The sequence below is a fragment of the Neopelma chrysocephalum genome, unplaced genomic scaffold (assembly GCF_003984885.1).
Source record: "Neopelma chrysocephalum unplaced genomic scaffold, ASM398488v2 Primary Assembly neopelma1_382, whole genome shotgun sequence".
In the NCBI taxonomy this organism is placed as follows: domain Eukaryota; kingdom Metazoa; phylum Chordata; class Aves; order Passeriformes; family Pipridae; genus Neopelma; species Neopelma chrysocephalum.
Genome location: NW_020898046.1, coordinates 4,103,616 through 4,125,418, shown reverse-complemented (window position 1 = coordinate 4,125,418; position 21,803 = coordinate 4,103,616). Strand labels below are relative to the sequence as shown.

The following is a 21,803-nucleotide window of genomic DNA, read 5'->3' as shown; positions in this document are numbered from 1 at the left end:
TTAATTGCTCCTGCCCTTCGCAACACTGTGTCTTAGGGGTATCATGAGATTGATTTTCTTTTTAGAAAACACGAAACATTTGATGGCAACAATTAAGTCGCAGAAGTGGCTCAGAGGGCCAGATGCACATTGAAATCCTTGTGTCTATTGTTTTGTAACAAGAAGGCATCTCCAAAATAGGAAACCTAACATGAATAGTTTGAAAAGTGTTAGGATACATGTATCCACACCAAAGGTTGCCTTATATCCAAAGAACAAAATAACCTAAACGCTAGGCTACAGCAAACTCTGAGCATTTCTTCCAGCCTTTTTTACTGCAGGCAAGATCCTTTCAGTACAATTCTTTGTACTTCAGTCTCCAACAAAGATACACACATGCAGAGCTCTGGTTCCTTAAAAAGCTTTCTGTGCATCGGAAGGGCATGTCAGGAACAATTAGAGTACAGTCCACCACTACCGCTCAGCAGCAATTGACTGTGGTTCCTTGCTCAGGAGTGAAGGCAGCTGTTCTCTCTCCTCTGCAATGCACAGGTGTCCTGGGATTACCATCATGCAAATGAGATGTGCAAATGTGCTTTCCATAAGCTGAACTTAAATAAGTAAACAAACAGAAGTTTAACATAGCTATTCCTACACACTGTCTTAAGCAGAGATCAAAATCCTATGAGTTTAATATTAGACTCTCTCTCTTGTGCTGCACTGATAGTACATAATGCCTGGAAAGTTAATTTGCTTGGTATGGATACACATTTTTTTAGAGGCAGCAGCTTTTTTAATTTCTTCTTTTTTTTCCTCCTTATAAAAGCTTTCAAGCTCTCTGTATGTTTGACACATTTCCCTGATGTCCCTTCCCTTCATTGTTAATTCATATATCTCCACATAAATGCTTAACTCCTAGAGACTCACTCTGTATTTCCTCTCCTCTTCAAATTTGTCCTCAAATCTCCTGATCTTTTTCTTCAGTCCCTGAATCCTCCGAGTGAGTTGTGCAGGGGTAAGGTCTTCTCTGTCATCTTCATAAGATCCTAAGGACGAACTCCGCCTCCTACCAAGAACAGAGATTGCAGGAAGAGCTTATCCAAACAGTCACAGCACATCTTGATGCAGAGAACGGCATTTAAACTTTGTGTAAATAAAGGCAAAGCCCAAAAACATGAGAATGCTATGTTGCTACACTGTAATGACAGATAGCAAAAGATGCTCTAACAGCCTCTTTCAGCAGCAGCAACTCCCTAGATATAAATTCACAAACCCAGAAATGATTAGCTACCAAGAACTTTCATAAAAACAACAGTTTCCTGTGAGCAGGAAAAGAAATACAACACAGCACAGCTATCTGATGTATATGATACGATAACATGAGGATGTTGCTTGATGCAGCTGGGAGGGAGGGTCAGCACAGGCAAATCACCACCCACCTCATGAAGGAATGAGAATTGGGAGGAGAAGGAGGCACTTCTGTATCATCCAGGTACTGCTGGCTCTGTCCATAGGCATAGAAACGAGGGGACAGCATAGGATCGCTGTCCTCATCCAGCAGCTGGCGAATTAAGCGCCCAGCCTGCGGGGAAAGGCGAGCCTCATCTGAGTCTAAGCCGTCTCGCTGCCATGAGGAAAGAGCAGGGATGGGCTCTGGGAACAGTAAGACAAAGGCTGGTTTTATCGTTTTTGTTTTACATGTAAGACAAGACTCCAGGTAACTTTTCTAATGAACCTTGACCCATTTGTCCTGGACCGTGACTCCTTGTCACCAGGCATTCTTGGGTCATTACTCGCATCTGCCCCGTGTGCAAAGCAATTCAAAGCACTGCCTGACCACACTGGCACCCTACACAAACATAAGTAATCTCTTAGGTGCAACAGAAAACTGTGCCCAAAAGATGATGAGGAATTAACCACAGACTGACTCCAAACAAGCCTATCACCAGGTAGCACCTTTGAGTAAAATGTTATGCTGGACAGAGAATTATTGGAACACGTTAGTACAAAAGAGGCAATTGGATTACAAAAGGATATTTTTCCAGTTTCAGGATGTACAAATACTGTAAATGAGTAGGTCTTCCTGTAGCCCCCAGCACTCCAGTGCAACCTGGTCACCTGCTATTGGAAATTCAAAGCCTCAGAGTAAACATAGATTCTTCTAGTCTGCAAGCAAAAGGTGTCTGGTACTACTATTTGTTCCACAGGGTGCCTAGCCCATAAATTAACAATTATGGTAACATGGTCCCAATTTCCCCTTATCTCTTTCACATGCAATCCTGCTGCTTAACAGCATGGTACGAAAGGGAGGAAATTCTCAGTCCCCTGGATTACCTAACCAGCTAGAAGTAAAAGCAATGTTGTACAGGGAGATGGAAGTGGGAGAGAAAGGAAAACCCAACTTAGCATTGCTGATTAGCATAATAGAGCCCACGGAAAGCAATCGCCTCAATCTTGTGATCACTCCCTCCAGATGCCATAAGGAGTCCAACATTTTGTGTTCAGATAGTTTACTAAGCTGATTTGCATGCTCCTACTTAAACTGTCTAATCCCGTGGTGCTAAGAGCCAGGCTTTGAACTTATAAATCTAACAAACAGTTCTAGAGTCAAGTAACAAAACAAAAACCTTATAGAAAGCTCCCAGATCAGTCGCAGAGCTATGGACTAACTGTTTCCTGTGCCTAGTGTGCCTTTTCTCCATCCACAAAGAGAAGGGGCTTTAGAAGTTATCAATTTATGAAAAAAACCCAGTTATTTCCTTTTCTTGAACAAGGATAACATTTTCACAGCTCAGAGTTGATTGCATAAGGACTCCCCTGCAGAACCTCTATGCTGTTTAATATTCCCCCTCTGTACAATTCGGGCAGTGCGAGATCATCCCCAATGCAGTAATGACAGGCTCAGTGGTGTTTTGCCCATACACATCTTCAAAAGATGCTCTCCTCCTTTTCTCTTCTTCCTTAGCACATGAATATAAATGTCATGCCTCTGCTTAGAGGCTGGTGCTGCATTCACACTGATGGTTACCCTGGAAGGGATGGCAGAGGGTTTTTGTATAAGAGCTTCTTGAAGGTGTTGTGATAAGAGAAGCACCTACAAGCCTGGCTCACAGATGTTACTTCCATGAGGTGTGCAAGTCCCAAGTGTATGTAGGATCAGAAAGCTTAAGCAGCCTGCAATTCTCTTAGGTAATTTCTGGAAAAAGAGTTTTTCTAAGCACTGTTCAATCATGGCAGTATCTAATACCTGAAATATTTTGCACCCGCTTCCCTGAATCTGTTATGATTTTGGGAAGGATCTCACAAGATCTCTTGTAGCAAAATAAAGGGTAATAATACAAAAGGAAAAAAGTTGATACATTTGACTAGCAGGAATGAGTGTTATATGATGCACGGGATTCTTCTAGACATCTCTCCCTTTTAGTTCTTTGAATACGTTCTCACCCCCAAGCAGAATTTGCTCTTGGAAATTGTTAAATAACACCTTTGTGGGATTTACATAGATAGAATAAATTTAGAACAAATCAGCAGCATATTTAGCAGTAACCAAATTAAGCTCCTATAACACCAGCTAACAAAGCCATTATTAATCATGCATGATGCATGTGACTTTGTCCAAGGTGGATTTTTAAACCAGATAGCACGTGACATTCAGGGAACTGCAAAGGCTCAAAGAGCCTCTGATCAAACCCCAAAAGACAACAAAGCTAATGTCACATAAGCTATTCAAGACTGAGGTATACGTACTTTTTATTTTGTTGATTTCAAAATACTCCCCCAAAACAGAAACTCACAGTGCAAAGGAGAAAGTGTTAAAAAGAAGAAAAAAGTCCTAAAAGGAAAAATCAAATTTGAGTCTTGACAGAACAAATGGTTGCTATAGAAAATCAGCTGGTTTTAACCCTTGCTCCTGGAAGGCCTGACTCTATGGGTAATTTTGTTTCCCTTGCTGACCACACATATTGAGAAGAAAAAAACTCATCTACACACAAAACAGCTAGACCCCCAGAGAGTAACACAGCAATTAATCAAGGAACATATGTAGGTATATAGAATTATGGATTTTATCTACATCAGATCACAAAGTAGACCAGAGCTGTAGTCCAACTGCCTTCTTTCTTTTTCTGGCCGGGTGCCAGGTGCTTCAGCTGGAAGCACTGGAATTGCTGGATCACACAAACATATAGGAACCCACTAAGGGTAAGCTGCCACTTTTTCTGACGGTGTACAATCAATCAATTTCTGTTTAACAGGATACATATTTTTTGTTATTTATTTATCCAAGATAGCTGTCAAAGCACTGAGCCTTTCCTGAAGGCTGTTAAATTCCTGGACTTAATGGTTCGGGTTTGAAGTATCTGCTATCATGATTAATGTTGCCACTCTTTCCCCTTTCTGCTAACTGAAGGATAGAATCTCAGTAAAGAATGAAAATGTTTCACCTTTTCCTTGCCATTGACTTGACAGAGCAGCTACCCTTATTAATTTTCTGTCCTGAACAGATCTCTCTTGCTCAGGGAAGACTCTTTGTTTTCTACTCATCTCCACATTCTTTCCATGCACTTTTTTCCCCCCTCTTTTCCCTAATGACAACTTTTCGTGAAAAAAAACCAAAAGGGAATATCTAGCCACTGTGGCTGTACCAGTGCAGAGAAAGGGTGAAAAATTTTTTTATTTCTTGGTCAGATTCTCAAGGCATTTCTTTCAGGTTTGCCTTTTCTAAGCTGGCGCAGAAGCAGTGAGCTATGCTGGTATTGAGCCTGCAGTCCTTCCGAAGCGCTGCACTCCCTCTCAAAATCCCACAAAACCAGCTAAGCTTTCAACAAAGCTGTCAGCCATCTGCCAGGTGTGGCTCTGCAGAACTCTGTAGACACAATATGGCAATACAACCTCCCTGCGAACCTGCTGCATAGAGGGCTAGAGATATTAATAAATCTGTAAAATGCAAGAAGGAAGAAAGATTTATTGTATCACACTGGTACATTACTGGTGAGCTCCAAGCCCTCTTGCTGACAAAAACATGTCTTTTTTTTAATCATTACATTGTATATTTGCCACACGGTTACTGGGGGCTGCAGGGCCAACAGAGGGGTGTCCACACACAAATAGCATCTGAGGTGCAGCCAGCAAAATGCCACAGGCATCTCCTGTTTCTCTCTCTGCAGCCACACAGTTGATGCCTGCTGCTAGCACCGCTTTTACACACACCCAGCTGTCAAACAAAGGAGGCCAAACCTTAGCTGCTGTAAACTGAAGTAGGTCCAGAGGGATTAATAAGTCTAAACTCATTACAACACCTGAGGTCCTAGTATCAAAATGCCACTTGAAAGAGTCCAGAAAGACCTCTTACAATGAAATGAATAAAGCAATTTAAAACTCCATCCAAAGCATTCACTAGCTCAGTAACAACCTATTTTCTTCATCTTAAAAATAACTGTATGAAAACATCCTTGTTTGAATACATCAGGAGGTATTCTTCCTACGCAGATCAAAAGAATGGCCCAAATACAGCACTGCCATGCCTATTCAGTTAGTGAGATGACACATCTCTCAGCTAGCAAGCAAACTTTAACAATCAAAACCACATTTTTAATATATTGATGCTATAAAACAAATTCAGTAAACAACGCAACCATTTTTTTCTACACTCAGTAATAAAAATGAAATGTGCTTCATTACCTATTTAGCTTATGCTAAAGACTGTTACACACAAATACATTGATCAGTCTAAGTTCACAGTGCTAAAAAAAAAGAAAACTAAATGCAGCTTCCCTTTTGCTACACTATTTGGATTTTTTTGCATTCCTTTGGGTTTTTTTTCATGGGAAAGTATCAACTAAGTCAATGCTAAAACTATTTGTAGATCAGCTTCACCCTCAGAGTCTAAGTGCTGCAATACTTGAGTTCTCAACACTGAGAACTCGAATTGTGTTTTTGCATTTTAAACTTCTGCTTTTTTTTAAGCTTGATAGTTTGCAGAAAAATGTCTGTTGATTATTCCGTAAGCGCTTGTTACTGCAAACTCTGCTTGAAATCTCAGCTACAGAACTTTTTAAAAGCATCAGTAATCAGGTGACATCGGCAGCAATCACACACATTGTATTGATTCACAGAACTGCCTACTCAGCCGAATCTGCTGACAGGGCCAGCCACTGTTCCGAAGAGCAACATACTTCCAGATTTTCCTCGAGGACAGGATAGCAAGTTCTGGGCTTGAATTAGAAACATTTGGTAAGAAATCTGCACAATAGCTTTGGACTGTGAGAGAACACTCTGTCCTCCTCAGTCACAGCACCCAATTCAAACATAATCCACAACAATTAGAAACCTTTGCTATGGAAGCAGCTCTGAAAATGCTTGCTTGCAAAGCCATCTCAGCTGGCACTGACTGAGCAGCTTAGCAGGCAAGCCCAGCAGTCAGATACCCCAGTTCACAGAGACACCTCGGTTCACACCCAGTGCAAGAACAAAACTACCTGATTTGCACCTGCTAGATGCACACTAGGAAACTACTTCTGGACCATGGAAATGCACCTAGGCTGAGAGTTCAGCTCTTGAATTTGGCTGGGGCACTGCTCATGCCTTGCCTACTACAGTAATAACCTGATGATTATTACACCTATGCCTCTATACATAGCAGGCAAGGGGAACACAGAAGGTGGGCATGTGGTGGAGTGTGAGCCTATGCATTGCGGGAAGCAAATTTCTCTGTCCTGTCTCTGCTCAGCTTTAGGTAAAGGGAACACAGCTTGGAGAAGTACAGCAAATCTCTCCTCTTGTGTAGAGTTTTGACTACATGGGAAGCCTTATGGGAAAGAAAAATCTGGTAAAAATTACTTCTAGCATAACATAAAAGGCATGGGACTGCCAGCTTACCTGGTAGCAACTATCAGAGTTCTGTGCCCCTGAATGAGGGTTTTTATGGCAGCTCTGGTCTTTACACGATGGAGAGCCTGCTTGACTGGCAAATAAAACCTAGTCAATGGAAAAGGTTGCCTTGTGTAATTTTGTGCCCATTTTTCAAGGCTTCTTCCTAACACTTGAGGCAGTGACAGCTACAGCCAAAGGCAACCCCTCAACCTGTAATTGTTCTCACAAGTCACTTGTGAAAGTCCCAGCAGTTGCCCTTGTCCTTAGATGCTCTGTCTCTCCTGTAGTATGATACAGAGGATCTGGTCCCCAAAAGTCAGTCAACTATGTAATGGGTAATTTCCTGAAAGACAGACCTACCAAATTTGCTAGAGCAAAGCAATAAACACCTCAGTGTTGCCACTTTTGAAGGCATGGTCCTTTCTCCTTTCCAATGGGGATGCAACCAGAGCTCTGGCAGGGATCTTGGAGAGATGTATGAAGGTTTGAGTGACACAGGTTGGCTGGCAGGAGGATATCCTGGCTGCTAGAGCTGTGGATGGGTGGTACAACCGTGCCTTGCAAAACCAGTCTCAACAACAGACTATGCCGTTAGCTATAGAAACAGTCTGAGAGTTGATGTTAATACCTTCCCTTCCTGGCTGCTGCAAGCTTGATTTCACATCCACAGCTGGGAAAGATTCAGTCCCTCCTTGCTGAGATACAGAAGACACCATTTTGCTGCTGTTGCATCCACGCCAACAAAATGGTGATTCTGGAAGGCACATATTTCTGAAGATGATGTCTCTCTCATCCCCAACAGCTGATTCTTTTGCAACTGCCCACCTCCTCCTCTTGTGAAATACACATGAACAGAAGGGAGGAAGGAAGAATCTGAGAGAAGCACTCACTCTTCAAGTGCAGTCACATGTGCCCTTAATCCTGTTTCGTATTTGCAGGGCAAGAAAGCTAGAATCCAAACATAAGAGCATGCCTGCTACAAGGAAGTTGTACCAAAGATACAAGTTATTTTATACAGTGGGAAAGCCACTGGCAGACAGAAAGGAGCTGTGTTCTCTCCTTCATGCATTCATATGACTCCTATTACTAATGCAGGATGGAAAAAAAAGAGTCATTATTTCCAAAGGTTCACAGGACGGCTGAAGCCACACATCACCTCTGAGGACACAGACGTGCTCGCCCTGCCTCGAGACCCTGCAGGGCTCTGCTAATTACCATCTCAGTAAACACAGAGTGGCCAAGGCCACCTGGGAGCCCTTCTGAGGCGCTTTGATCAGTCCTGCACATGTGGTGATTCCATCCAGGGATTCCCTGCCTAGCAAGCAAATGGAAAAATTCCCTCCTGTCCAGGGTGACTAGTTGAATTCCTGGCTGAATCAAAGGCAGCCATGGCTGCGGGTTTTCTTTACTCATGCTGAAGTGTCATAACTACTTCTGTCCTAGAAGGGAAGGCAAATCGTACTAGGTCACGTACACTGTGGAGGCAGGAGTAGAGAACTTCACTTCTCAGTGTTCCTCAGAGATTGCTTTTTCAGAGCAATGAATTAGTAGCACATTTTCCCTCTCTTGCTTTATTAAAACACTTGCCTTTTCCTGTTTCTTCCCTGTCAAAACCCATCTTTCACTCTTAAAGCATAAACTAACAGAAGAATTCTTGCTTGTACATAGAAACATTTCAGTAACTGGAAAAGGGTTTGATCCCAAAAGCGCTGGACACCTTCATTTCATCTCAATTTCAAATGAAATTGAGGCTCATGGCACCCACAGAGTTTGCCCAGATTTCCCTCTCTTAAAAGAGTAAGTGTAAACAGCCAACCAAGCATGCACGCTGGACCTGAGATCTAATAAACAGTATTAAAATAATTTAAATGACATACAATCAATTTAAAACTGCCACTTGAGCTGGTGAACTCTTGAACACTTTAGATTTCCTTCACAGAATACATAAAAAAAAAAAAGTTGTTTGTAAGACAAAGTAACAGATAGACAGCCTTTTTTTCCAGCTGTGCCTTTCAGATCCAAATCATTATTTCCAAACAGTGATTGAAGAGGAAGAAATGTTCCTTTTAGACTGTGAAACACCCAGTTACTTTGAAGCGTAAGACAGTCTAGCTTAAATCTCCAACGTCACCACGAAACAAGATATCATGAAACACTCAGGGATAAAAGTGCTAAACGGAACATGAAAGTAACTTCAAGAATGAAACAATTAATTTTCTCTCTCTAAGTGACAATTAGACTTAGTACCATTTAGTATTTGCTTCCAGTTTCTCCAAACTTTCAGTTCTACATTCAGGACAAAATTGCTTTCCTGTTGTTTTTAGCATAAGAACATGATCACATAAAGATACACCCAGCCCACTCAGGTTTCCCTCTCTCTCATTTCACTCATATGACCAGCCATCACACAATCCTACCTTCCCAGTTGTTGTCATCACACAGTGAGGTTAAATCCAGCCGAGGCACTTCAGATACAAAGCTGTTTTCCTGATCATCAGCATCTTGATTTCTTTGCAACTTGTTTTCAGGCATGCTTGGATGCTCTTGAATCTTCATACTTGAAGTCAGCTATGTTCCCATATACCCAAAGAAATGAGAGAGAAAGAAAAAAAATGTTTCAGGATGCAGAGGAAGAAAAAAAAACCCTGCAGTCACAGCAGCAGTAAGCTCATGCCTTTAGCTAATAGGATCCAAACAAACAGACCCTGATGTTTCCAGCTCCAGATCCAAATCCCCTGCCTGGTGACCCCTATGTACTAATTGCTCACTCACACCAGTTAAGACATCTGTCCATCTGCCTTCCTTGAATTTCTCCTTCTTTAGAAAGCCACTGCAAGTTCCCGAGACTGCCTGCCCTGACAACTGCATGCAGCTGAAAAAGTCTCCAGTAATGGATTGGGATGAAAAGGGAGGGAGGGAGGGAGGCAGGGAGAAAGGGAGAGGGAGGGGGTGGCTGCGTACACTTCCTACAGGAGCGCAACTCCTTCGAGCAACAACAGAACCGCTGCTGCTGTTGTGAGGCTGTAGCAATATGGTGCCTTCTAAAAAGCAGGCACCAGAGCTCCCGAGGTAGCAGCTGCAGACAGCAAGCAGTGCAGGCTACGTACATGAATGCTCTCATGCAGGCTGTGCTGGCTCAGATCAATTAGTGCCAGCTAAGCTGTGCTGGCTGCACATTCCCTGATTTCCTGTGGTTGTTTTCTAGCTGGGCGTGGGGAGAGCAGAACTATTTATGGAGGAGCTCGGGGTATTAAAGCAGCGTTGCGCAAATCCAAACGGCAGTAGGGTTTGGCATCTCAGCTGGAAGCAGTGCGGACTCTGGGAAAAAGCCAAAAAATTCACACAAGCATCCAATGACTTAGGAATAAAAAAAAAAAGGCAGAATGCTGTCAAGTAAATGATTCACCAGTTAGCACTACCTAGGAGCAATTGCTGTTTGTCTCACCACTATTCACCCCTGCACATACCACACGTCGTGTGTATTTATGCAGAAACCACTGCCATTCCCACAATCCAGAGACACAGCGTGTGTCTGCAATAGTGCCTGACAAAACGAGCAGTTTTGTGACTCTAAAACAAATCAGCTGTAATGCCTCACAGAGGGCAGCAGGGAAAAGGAAGTGTAAAGCACGTACATAAACATATAGTGTGATATGTATAAATCCACCAACAAGCACAGAGCTATCCAAATAGATAGCACTACACTACTACATAAACTAGTGGAATTTGATAAGAACAGCTTAGGCATAATTCTCTCCAACATAGTCTAGCAGGTAGTCAACATGCAGATTTTCTCCCTGCAGGTATTTTGATAATCTAGTTAGCAATCTGCATATGCTGATATGCAAAGAAAATGGGCCTAAAGAAAGTAACTGGTATCTTTGGACATATTTTTCTTGTGAATCCAGAGGCACGGCCAAATGCTTCAATATCCCTAACACACACCACTAAGGCACATTTACTTTGTTTCATCTGCATAAAGTTAATGATGTGTTTATGTTTTTTTCCCTTTGAGTAGAGAAAAACAAGTAAATTTCATGAAGAGGGGAAAGAAAACCTTGCCCAGTAGACAAATCACATAAGTAAATGTTTTAATCCTATCTGGATTCAATTCCATCAATCCCTGCAATTGAACAGGGTGCTAAATAATCTCATCTAGGCTTCCTTTCCCACAAAAGGTTGGATCAGGTGATCTTTTGAGGTCCCTTTCAACCTGGGCTATTCTATGGTTCTAAAAATCAGGGTGATGAATACCCTGGTGTTGTAAAGAGTTTTCTGCATTGTATTTGTATGAGGTGTGTACTTCCTGTTCATTTCAATAAATCACCTTGTTGAAACAGTATAACAAAATGAAACACTAGATGACAGTTTGCCAAACACTAATAACTCGTACAGCTTGACGCTAAATCTGATTACAAATGTGTTTATTGTGAGAGCTGTACATGGAAAAATGCTAATTCACCGTTCAATATCTTTTAAGCTGCTTCCAAGTTGGGAGGACTTAAATATTTCTTTAAGGTTCAGTTACAAATTTCCTGCTAGGATCTAAATAGTCAGTGTACATTACAAACAGAAAGACTGGTCAGTGGCCAGAAACAGGCAGTCTTCTACATTTACTAAAAGAACAAACTGTACCAGTTGATAAACTGCATATAATTTGCCAGCACAGTATTTTAGAGGCTGAAAGAAATTAAGCAGTAAGTTTCAAAACAAGTGTTATTTTTAATAACATAAAGAAGTGTGAAGAGAGGAATTTATCTAGATTAACAATTTCAAAGAGAGTAACCTGAAAATACCATCTTGTCACCACTATTGATACTAATTACAGAGCTAAACATTTTTTTATGAAGAGTGTATTATCTCCTGATTTATTAAGACTCTTAAAAGATATCTTTGGCAGATATAACAGCACTTCCCAGATGGATAAACATTTCCATTACAGATATATTAGAAAGATCATATCCATGTTCTCATCCTTCTAAAGTCACTTGAGTTGTAGAAAATATTTAAAAGTTGTTTAAAAAACAGGCCTGTGCTCTGCCTGTCGCCAGTTACTCTCCTTTCCTTGCTCACTGATGTAGCCTCTAATACAATGAATAAATCATCAGGTGTTCTGAAGAACAGTGGTGGTAAAAACCCAGGAGACTCAAGAAAGCAGATGTTTAACTTCCTTTGCATTAATGCTCCAAACCCTTGGGGGGGTTGATAATTCACTGTTTCCATCACTTATTTTTCCTTTTTGATTTCCTGATGCCACAAGTTGCCAACCTCCAAGGAAAAAATCACGTAAGGGAGAACTACTTTGCCTTAGGTATGGATGTGCCACAATTTCTTACAAACTGAAGGGGCGGCAAGTTGATGATCTCGGTAGTGCTTGGCAGTCTCAGTGCACTGCGGATATTACATAAATGACCATGAAAAAAATCTTCAAAGTAGGTACTTGAATTCTGCTTTTTAGAAGCTGCTTTTGCAGGCAGCAGTAACTACAGTTCTAAGTAACCTGGGGACAAGTCAGCTGCTTTCATTCTCACTGCTCCAATGGAGATTCAGCATAAAGAGTAGCTCAAGCAGCTAGAAATAAATGTCAACAGAAAGGTTTTTAAATTCTGATCAGGAAGTTGTATTCTGATCAGTTACATACGGATTCAAATTAAAAGGATTTCTTCCCCTACATCTGATCATCCCTTACAACCACAAGCAGGAAGCATCCTCAAGCACATCTTATTAATACAATCTGATGCAGGAATGCAGCCATTCTGCTGCCTTACTCCTGAGTCATGCCAATCCCCCTCTACACTTGTTGCCATGCTGGTGTGAATCTTAAATACCCTTCCCTTGTCAAAACCTAGATACTAGAAAGCTGTGCTTTTCATCCTGGAACTCAGTTACTTCCACGAGCAGATTATGAAGGTTACAAAAGTACTGAAAATTCATTTGGGACTTGAGTTTCAAGGTATTTTTACATTCTCATGGAGACCCAAGTCGGCACAACTGGTAACTATGGCAAATTCCACATACCTTTCCTAATATTTTCAGACCAGAGACAGGGTGAGAAAGAGAAAGGAAATCCCTATCCCTTCCTCATACATAATGGGTTGTTTGTTATGAAACGTATGTCTTTAAGCTTTCCTAAGCAAAAGGATTATAAGGGGCAAGGAATGTAAAACAACTCTGCAGGAATGTAACATTTTCTTGACCTTGTAATTCCTATATAATACAGGCTCTGGGTTAAGGCTGTCCTCTCCTGCAGTTAAAATTCTACATTTTAAAACTTGTCCTAAAGAGAAGTTTATTTTAAGATTATGATTTCATACTCAAACATACCTCCATCAGGCTAATTTAAAAGCTTAACAGGAGTGTTGCGTGGCATGGCAGTAACAGCACCTCCTCCACCAGCAAGTAGATACGTGAGGAACAAGGTGTTGCAAAATCTACAGTCTGGAAAATACAACTACTCACGAGCAAGAGCAGGATCATTGGGGATTACTGACCCTCTGGGAGCCAAGCAGGAGATCCATCTAAGCCCAGTCAGAGCAGTGATCAAAGGCAGCCCTGAACACCCTTTGCAGAGGTTACATATTTCAGGGTCCTACAAACTTCTCCAGCTACAACACAGCTGGTTAGAGCTCAGTTGTTAGCAATCTCTAATCTTTCCTGCTAGATGGAAATAATTCCTACCAGAAACAGTCTTTCAAAGGCAATAAATGCATAGTGGCTTTTATTGGAAAAAAACACCCAAACAACCACATGAGGAGTCTAGTTTACAAATATTACCAGCCTTCAGATAACTCCAGACAGCCAGAAAAAACAGACATTGGCTACAGTTGTTTTACTGTGCTCCTCTAAAATGGGTGCATAGCTGAGGGAGAGGTGCCTCAGATAACTCTCCCCAGTATTTTAAATGCTTGGCTGTCTAGAGGTGTTTCAAAGAAACCCAAATGAACAAGTGACTGCAACAGCGTTCACCCAACCCAACCCCAATCTTTGATTTGCTGAACAGTCAGATAAAAAAACACCATAAAGCTAATGCAGGAGGTGTGTGTTGAAGACAAACGGAAGGTTGGGGGAAAAACTGTTGCCATCAATGCCACATGTTTCCCTCCTGACATCCATCCCAACTACCAACTCTGAGAAAGAAACAGGAGATGATCCAGTTTTCTAAAGACAAACGGATCACAGACACCTATGTTCAAAAGCAACAGGCTGCATTGGGAAATCATAAATAAAAGACCAAGCCATTTTAGAGAAATCAAGAGAGACAAGCTGATCTTACTGCCCTGGGAGATAAGACGCCCTGTTTGCCATGATTAATAGGGAAACTTCGCATCACTTAAACCAAAGTGCTGACTTCAGTGATCCTTCCCTTTTTGGCAAGGAGGGATCAAAGGGACTGAAGCAGATGCTTTCAGACTACTCAGTGGCTGAGAGGCTCCCTAAATTATGTAAATAAAAAGCATAGGTAAGGGAAAGAGAAAGTACATGCTAACTCCATTTCTCGGAGAAAAACAAAATTTCACAGAACTGTACATGTAACTAACTACTTGTTTCTACTCAATAAAAAGCTCATTTAGAGACCAGAAAACTGAAACAAAACCAAAACAAAATAAAATACCAACCTGAGAATGCCTGAAAAAAACCTCATCGTTTTCACTTTCTTTGCTACAAAAAAAACAAAAACAAACCAACATATTACAAATACAAAACCAGACTGTCTTGTAACAAAAACAAGCAGGATTCCTGCACGCACACCAGGTTTTTATGTTCTTGCTATTCCTGCACCCTCACTAATTCACACAGTAAATGAAGGGACAATCTGGGTTGCAGCATGTCAAGCTGCTAAACTATGTATTTTTGCTTCCTCTCAGAAGCTATTTGTGAAAAATAAATAACATAATTTAATTCCAGCGCCCTTAATCCAAATCAGTACCACTTTCCCACCAAACATAGCTGTCAAGAGAAATTGTCATCTCAGGTGAGCAGATTGAGGCTGTTCAGCTTTTGCAGAAGCAGAAAGAAAAGGCCCAGATTCCCAACCCAGAGGCCAGGTAAGACAGGCCCTGCAATCCTCTGTGTGGAGTATGCTGGCTCAGGTGCTTCACAGCTGACTTCTTTTCAGGTCTGCACCATCAGCACCTTCAGAGACATTCCTAACAGGCTGGGAAAAGAGTCTTGGTGGCATATGCTGCAGGGCAAAGCCCACACAACATACGCAGTGCCTCCATGAAGTTCTACTTTGAAGTTAACATGGTGGGTAATGCTGTTCTGCAGCATAACTAAATGTCACCCTTATAGTCTGTGGTGGAAGATCTCTCAGGCTGTACTACAATCACAGGGAAAGGAAAACAGACATATATTTAAAAAAAAAAATAAAATCACCTTTCTTCAGATAAAATTTCCATGTCATCAGGTCCTGTTCTGTCTATAGGCTTGGGTGAGCTAAAGCTTTCCATACTCTGCAATACAGTAAATGTTAAAGCAGTAAGATACATATGAGAAACAGATTCAAGCTGTAGGCCATAAAACAGATCAAATATAAAAATATTAAACAGGACTTCTAGGAACAAGACAACAGACTACTGCCTGCTGCACATTTATAACAAAACAAACACCACAATTTATTGCCCACAATCTGCAAAAAACCCAACTGCTCACTGCTTCATCTCTTTTATCAGATGACCTCAAAACATCAAAACAGAATAATTCTGCACAGTATCCTGCCAGTTCCCATGTTACAGACTGACAGAGACAGCCTGAGCCTGGGCGCCATTCTGTGTTTTGTGCAACTTCTGTAATAGCAGGTACCAAAATCCAAGCATCTTCTCAGCAGGACTCCTTACGTTCATCTTAGGAAATACTCCACTTCTCAGCCAAATCCTTCCCTAGTTTCTTCTTAAACAGGTAGAAGAATGCAAAATGACTGCCATGTGTAAAAACATAATGCTATACTAATATGAATACAGGGCGAGAAATCCAACTGGTTATGACAACTTGTTCTGATGTTTGCCTTGGCTACCATTAGGAACATTAATGTTGTTGTCCTCTAAGAGCTTGAGAAACTACTGTGAGGACAAGTCACATTGCCACTTTGGGCACATGTCCAGGAGGTTTTCTACCCTGGGTTTTGGAAAAATCCCTCTTAAATATGAGGAAGCCAGTCAGTGGCATAGTGTGGTTCCTGTCCTGGAAACTATGTGCACAGACTTTTTAGGACAGTCATAGCCCTCTCTCACCTGCTACACCTCCAGCCCCAAAAGGTGACACAGATCACTCATTCCAGCCTTGACTAATGTGATTCTTCAAGTCCTACTGGTACCTGGCTACTGTGTCTTTGAAACGCAGTTACAAGCTTTTAATGCTTTGTGGTTGGTTTGCTTGGGAGAGTAAGTGCAACTGACAGCTCTTCCCCTGCTGACTTACACTTTTGAGTCAGATGCAATCAGACAGCTAAGAGGAAAGCTTCCATGCACTGTCCTACATACTCTTTCAGGCTTTGAAAAGAAGGAAGGCTCAGAAAAAGGTAGTTAAGGAGATACAGCATCACAGACTTCCTTACATGACAAAGGTCTATTAGTAAATGCTAAGGTTCAGGTTATGTCTTTTCATACTTCAAGTTGGTAGTTTAATTTGGGTTATTATTTGAAGCATAATGGTGTAGTCAAAAGAGAGCTAAACCACCACACATCCTTCTGGCAGTCTCTGAAATGCAAGTATGTAATAAGCACACACATTAAAACTTAAAAAGCAGCTTTTGCTCTTCCAAAAGAGTAGCATCGTGCTCTCTGCAAGCTGTTTCATAACGATACTCCCAGTTGACAATCCCACTGTGACATTTCCTCTAGCAGACCAAGCAAGAACCACACTGATGATCATCATGGTCAAACTGCTTTCAGTACAAGGTTAGTTCATTTTACACTCCTTTCAGACTTTGCCCCTCAAGAGATCAAAAAATGAGGGGCAGGGCAAAGTCCAGTGGACAGGTAAGTTTGAGGACATTTCTTCTGGGCATGTTTTAAGGCTTCATGAATGTTTTTCAGATCCACAGCAAAAGCGGACACTTCTGTCAGTCTTTCCTTTCCTAAATCCTAAGACAAATTCTCATTTACATTTAAACTGCTTTATACTCCACAGGCACAGAGAAGAGGTGCTGAAAAGAGGACAAGCACTAGACCTCTGCCTATCAAAGTCCATCGCTACAAGCAAAGACTCCAAGTGTGAATGTGTCTATCTCATTCTGCTTTCATGAAGTACCACCTGAGAAGGTTACTGATACTGAACATTAAATCTAAGTTACTAAACTGAGCACAGTGTACAATTTTTGGCACCTCGCCTTCTTTTTATCGTGAATATAAGCAAAATCCACCTCTCTCTAGAATCTCTGCACGGGGTAAGAGCATCAAATCATTGCAATCTTATGATCTAAACAAAATGAGTCTAAACACAATGTCATGGTAAGAACTCGCTCGCAGCACGGTCTAAAACTTAAGCAAACACAACTGAAGGAAATGCCCTATAGCTCAGGACAGTCTTTTCACACAGCTTTCGCTGTTACTATTAACCCTGTAATGCATGCTCAGTGCTAGGCCCTGGGATGTACAACACCTCTGCCACTGTATGCAGATCCTGCATGAAGCACAGGACAGTTTCTCACCTGCTGACACTCTAATCAGTGTCTGGTTTGGTTGAGAGGGAAGAAGGGTGCACCAGTTTTATTCTACAGCTTCTAAAAATTGGCAAATTGTCTTCTACTGTGGAGATTACACATGAATACATCGGGAAAGTTCTACACTATTCCAGATTTTTACGACGTTATATCAAAGTCATTCACGTCTTCATTAAAAAGTAGCTAGAGGGATCACCTTTTGGACCAACACACTCCAAAGTGCTTTGCAAATTGCAAACACCACAGTAACACACAGACTTCTGGGAAAAGGCATAAAACACCTTTGTCATCTCATTATCAAGTAGGCACTTGAAATCTAGTTTCAGAACTTAGCAGGAACATAAAAATAAACTTGACCTGAACATGAGAACCTACATCTAAGGTTCCAACCTCCCTGTAAGACTTCTGAAAGACTGGGAAAAAGACTTATTTCCTTTTCTGCTTTCCAAAATGCTTCACTGAATTCAAAAGAAAAAAAAGCAAAAAGTTGTGTAAAGAGAAAATGACTACAGGTGGAGTAAGAGGGTCATAGCAGAAATACAGCTTTTCAGTTGCCTTATCACAAAGGTTACAATTGTAGGATCCAGTGTTTCCCATAGTTCGAAACAGCCATTTATGCCTGTACTGCAGGTCAAAAAGAGGCTTCCTAAAGAAACAAGTTGTGCACTGAAATAAAAATGTCTTTTTCCCACCCTAGTAACAGGTGTCAAATAGTACAGCATGCTGGCTTACCACAGGACTGTCCTGGTTGTCATTGAGCTCTGAAAGCTTGGTGCTGGATTTCTGCCGCTTTGATTTATTCCTTTCACTGCGATATCCAGAGCTGGTGTCTTGTAATTTTTCTACTTCCTGAGAAGCTAGAATACAGTCCTCAAGATTGCTGAATCCAGAGGGAATGTTTTCTTTGTTGACAACTTCCCTAAAAAGAAAAGGGACGTTACAACAAGAGGTTGTTTAAAACGCTCTTCTGCTACATTTACAGTACCAAGAAAGAACTGCATCATGCTGACTAGTTCTGGCAACATCTTCTATGCCCTATGAAACCAGTATCTCTGGTTCTTCCCAATGCAGCAAAAATCACACACTGTGCAACGCTAAATCCCACTGAGGAGTGAAAGCCAAGTGTATACACCTCAGATGAGAAAGCTGTGAGGATCAACGTTTGAGATTTGATTCACTTCCCACTAAATCCAACACAGAAAATCCCATTGACTTCAGATGGAAGCTGGACTAGCCCGTGGCTGTCTGTGGTATTTTTATAGAGAATATGCAGCATATTTTCCTTTGAGACACGTGCTTTTAATTTAGAAAAGTGATTCACAGCTGCGGTCCAAGGATCTCCTTTGGTGCATGACACTACATAATTGTCCTTCTTACTCATACTCTCAAACGCAAGAGCAGGACTGTAGTGCTTTAGCCAAATCCTTGAATCTTATTTGGGAATTACACAAAACATAAATGTATCTTTGCAATGGCAACACAACTGCAGAGGACTGCTCTGCTAAGGGAAGTGAAGGGGACAGCTAGCCTTAAGCCATCACGTGATGCACTAGCAGGGACCCTCTGGGCTGGTGGGGTTTGCTCATGTTTTCCAGAAGCTTGGCATATGGCTTGTCTTGCCCTGCATAATTAACCTGCTGAGTCTTCAGCATGCAGCTTTCCATTCACAACCTGTTTAGTACTCTTCCCTCTAATTTGTCCAAGAGTGAAGATGCACGTACATAATACATCACTACATTACAGGAACAGAAGAAACACAGTGCGCCTCATTCATCACTGTATTACCGTGCCAGAGGCTAAAGGCAGCCTGCTTACACTTGACATTGAAACTGCAATATTTGCTAACTGTTGTATGTGTGGCTGCCTTAACACAGTGCCATGTGGCTCCAAAATCTGCTTCTACGAACAGCAGGAGAATTTATCTATTCTTGCACTGGTGAAGAAACACAAGAAACCAGTTACTCTGCAGTATCTGGACAGTGCTAGCATCACAAGTATTCAGAACAAAAGCAAAACCAGAAGGTTCCAGTGACTTTCTGTATCACAATTCTCTAGGTTTTGTTGGTGGAAAAGAGATACAAAGAGGTATAATAAATCTATGATTAAACTTCTAAGATAACACATTCGCCTTTGTGGAAATTTTTATAAACCCCTGAGCAGACCAATTACATATAGAGAGCCCATGGATCATGTAATCTTCAAAGCCTGGGAGTTCACCTATGTGTTTTTGTAATAAACACTTTTCCTGTCTGTAGTCCTATTTTGTGACATTATGAATCCTCTTGTGATCCATCACAAGGCAAAGAGATGAAGTCACTGACAATCAAAACAACAATTATAGAAAGAAATTCCCAATTTTGATCATTTACCCAAAGAAGTCCCACCAATCTGACCTAAGGAAACTAGGGAAAACAATTTGATTCCTGGCCAGCATTCAAAACTTCCAACGTGCTTTAAATCCTTGGCTCCAGCTTTAAGGACTGAACCTGAATAACTGTGTCAATCATATCTAAAGGCAGCTCTGTAACGCAATGTTGAAAAAAAAGCCCCGCAGTACTATATGCTTCCAAACACGTAGACTAGCCAGTCTATGACCTACTTACCTGAGAAGCCTGTCAGCAGGGCGACTAAACAAGAAAAACTACTTTAGAGCTGCTGCCAGATACTTTCGTGACTTGCAAGTGCTAATTTCCCAGTCCATCTTCATAGCACATTTTCATTCTCTAAGGAAATGGCTTTTTTGGGGGGGGGGGGTAATTGTAGATTTTTTTTTTTACAACAGTAGCATTGACACATTTTGGGAAATACCACTGCTGCAATACTAACACAAGGTATTGATGGCTATGCACCTGCACAGAAGTGGTGTTGTACAGAATGGTGCAGATCCAATAGGATTTGGAGAATTCAGCATCCCAGAAAAAACAGGGGACTAGATGTTTATTTGTAATCTAACTTGATATCCTAGCAATTCAATACTGCAGTGAAGCACACACATTCTTTACAAGAACTGGTTCTGTGTTAAAGCTAGACATATGGGTAAGCACTGATCAGAACACGGCCTTGCAAAGTCTGTAGTTACAATTTCTCAAACACAGATATGCCTTGGGCAAGTGTTTGTTAAGGCTGTGGTGGTAATATATTTGTACCACATAATATGTGCCACAAGTAGAGGAGTATGAAAGGAAAAATAGGTATTATCTTTACTCTTTCACAGACATTTAATGAAATTCACCATAAAATCATGTTTAAAAAATCTTAAATTCCAATTAATCAAAAAGAAGATTTTTCTAATTTCAGACAAACTCCCAAGTTTCCTCACTAAATCCAAACACAAGCTGTGCCTCCACACACAAAAGAAGAACTTAATCTCATTTTTGAAGCCATTCTGAATTCAGAAAAGCAGCTAAGCCCAATGTTAAAAAAAAAGTTACTGGCAATAGAGCCAACTGCTTGGGAATTTCCACTAATGTAACAAATACTGTAAGTAACCAATTCCCAATACTGTAATTAAAAACTTTACTGCATAAACCTCCTAGATTCTTATCGTGCTTTGCCCCACTCCATGATCTCCAATAAACTCTAAATTTCCCAGCTCTAACTGATGCAATGGAGCTCTGCACAGGCACTGCAGCCTGCTCTGCCCTTTCAACTCAGGGCAAAGGTCAGTGCATTTCATAACAGAATGTAGCATCGCCTTGATAAGAGGACATGGCTAGGGTAGACTTAACCAAATATACTTTCCAAAACAAAGAAATCAGGCTCATACATGTCTCTGTTTCTCCGGGGTTCCTCCTGCTCTTTGTGGTGCCGCCTCCTCTGCCTGGCAGACACATTAGAAGAGGCTGAAGATGTTCCCGATTCAGAGTCCTCTGAACTCTGGCCGCCTGAGCCATGAACATCAAAGAGATGCTGCTCCACGGCTGAGCGGATTGTCTTCTCTAAATACCTGTCAAGCCGAAAAATAAGGTCAATTGAGCTCAAAGACTTTGTGGAGCTCTCTCTCTGCAACAATAAATAAAGCAAGGGTATCTGCGGGCTATATTTTCGTATGATGGCAAAGCAGCACAAAATGTCCTAGGGCTACAACATATGCAAAAAGCAAAGCCAAAATCTTCAGATACCCTGCAGTTCAGGTCCCTCAGAAGAGCTGAGCCTTCCCAATTAATCTTGCTCTTTTTTATTTCTAGGGATGTTTGAACCTTCTGTAGAACATCTAATTTTACCTACTGCAACTACAAACATTGGTGTCTAACTTTCACCCTCCACTTAAAAGTCCCTGGCCTGACAAAATTGT

General features: G+C 41.3%; 1 protein-coding gene across 10 annotated transcripts in view; it reads right to left on the bottom strand.

Moving 5' to 3' along the window:
• The window catches only part of FAM13A (family with sequence similarity 13 member A), a 139,733-nt gene that overhangs the window by 17,246 nt on the left and 100,684 nt on the right, over positions 1-21,803 (bottom strand). For all 10 annotated transcript variants that reach the window (XM_027706561.1, XM_027706560.1, XM_027706557.1 and 7 more), the window contains 7 exons: positions 21,276-21,455; positions 18,242-18,428; positions 15,226-15,302; positions 14,466-14,508; positions 9,267-9,417; positions 1,419-1,632; positions 907-1,045 (listed from right to left, as the gene is read on the bottom strand). In XM_027706561.1, the coding sequence (XP_027562362.1) occupies positions 907-1,045; positions 1,419-1,632; positions 9,267-9,417; positions 14,466-14,508; positions 15,226-15,302; positions 18,242-18,428; positions 21,276-21,455 (991 nt within the window). The remainder of the gene's footprint in view (positions 1-906; positions 1,046-1,418; positions 1,633-9,266; positions 9,418-14,465; positions 14,509-15,225; positions 15,303-18,241; positions 18,429-21,275; positions 21,456-21,803) is intronic.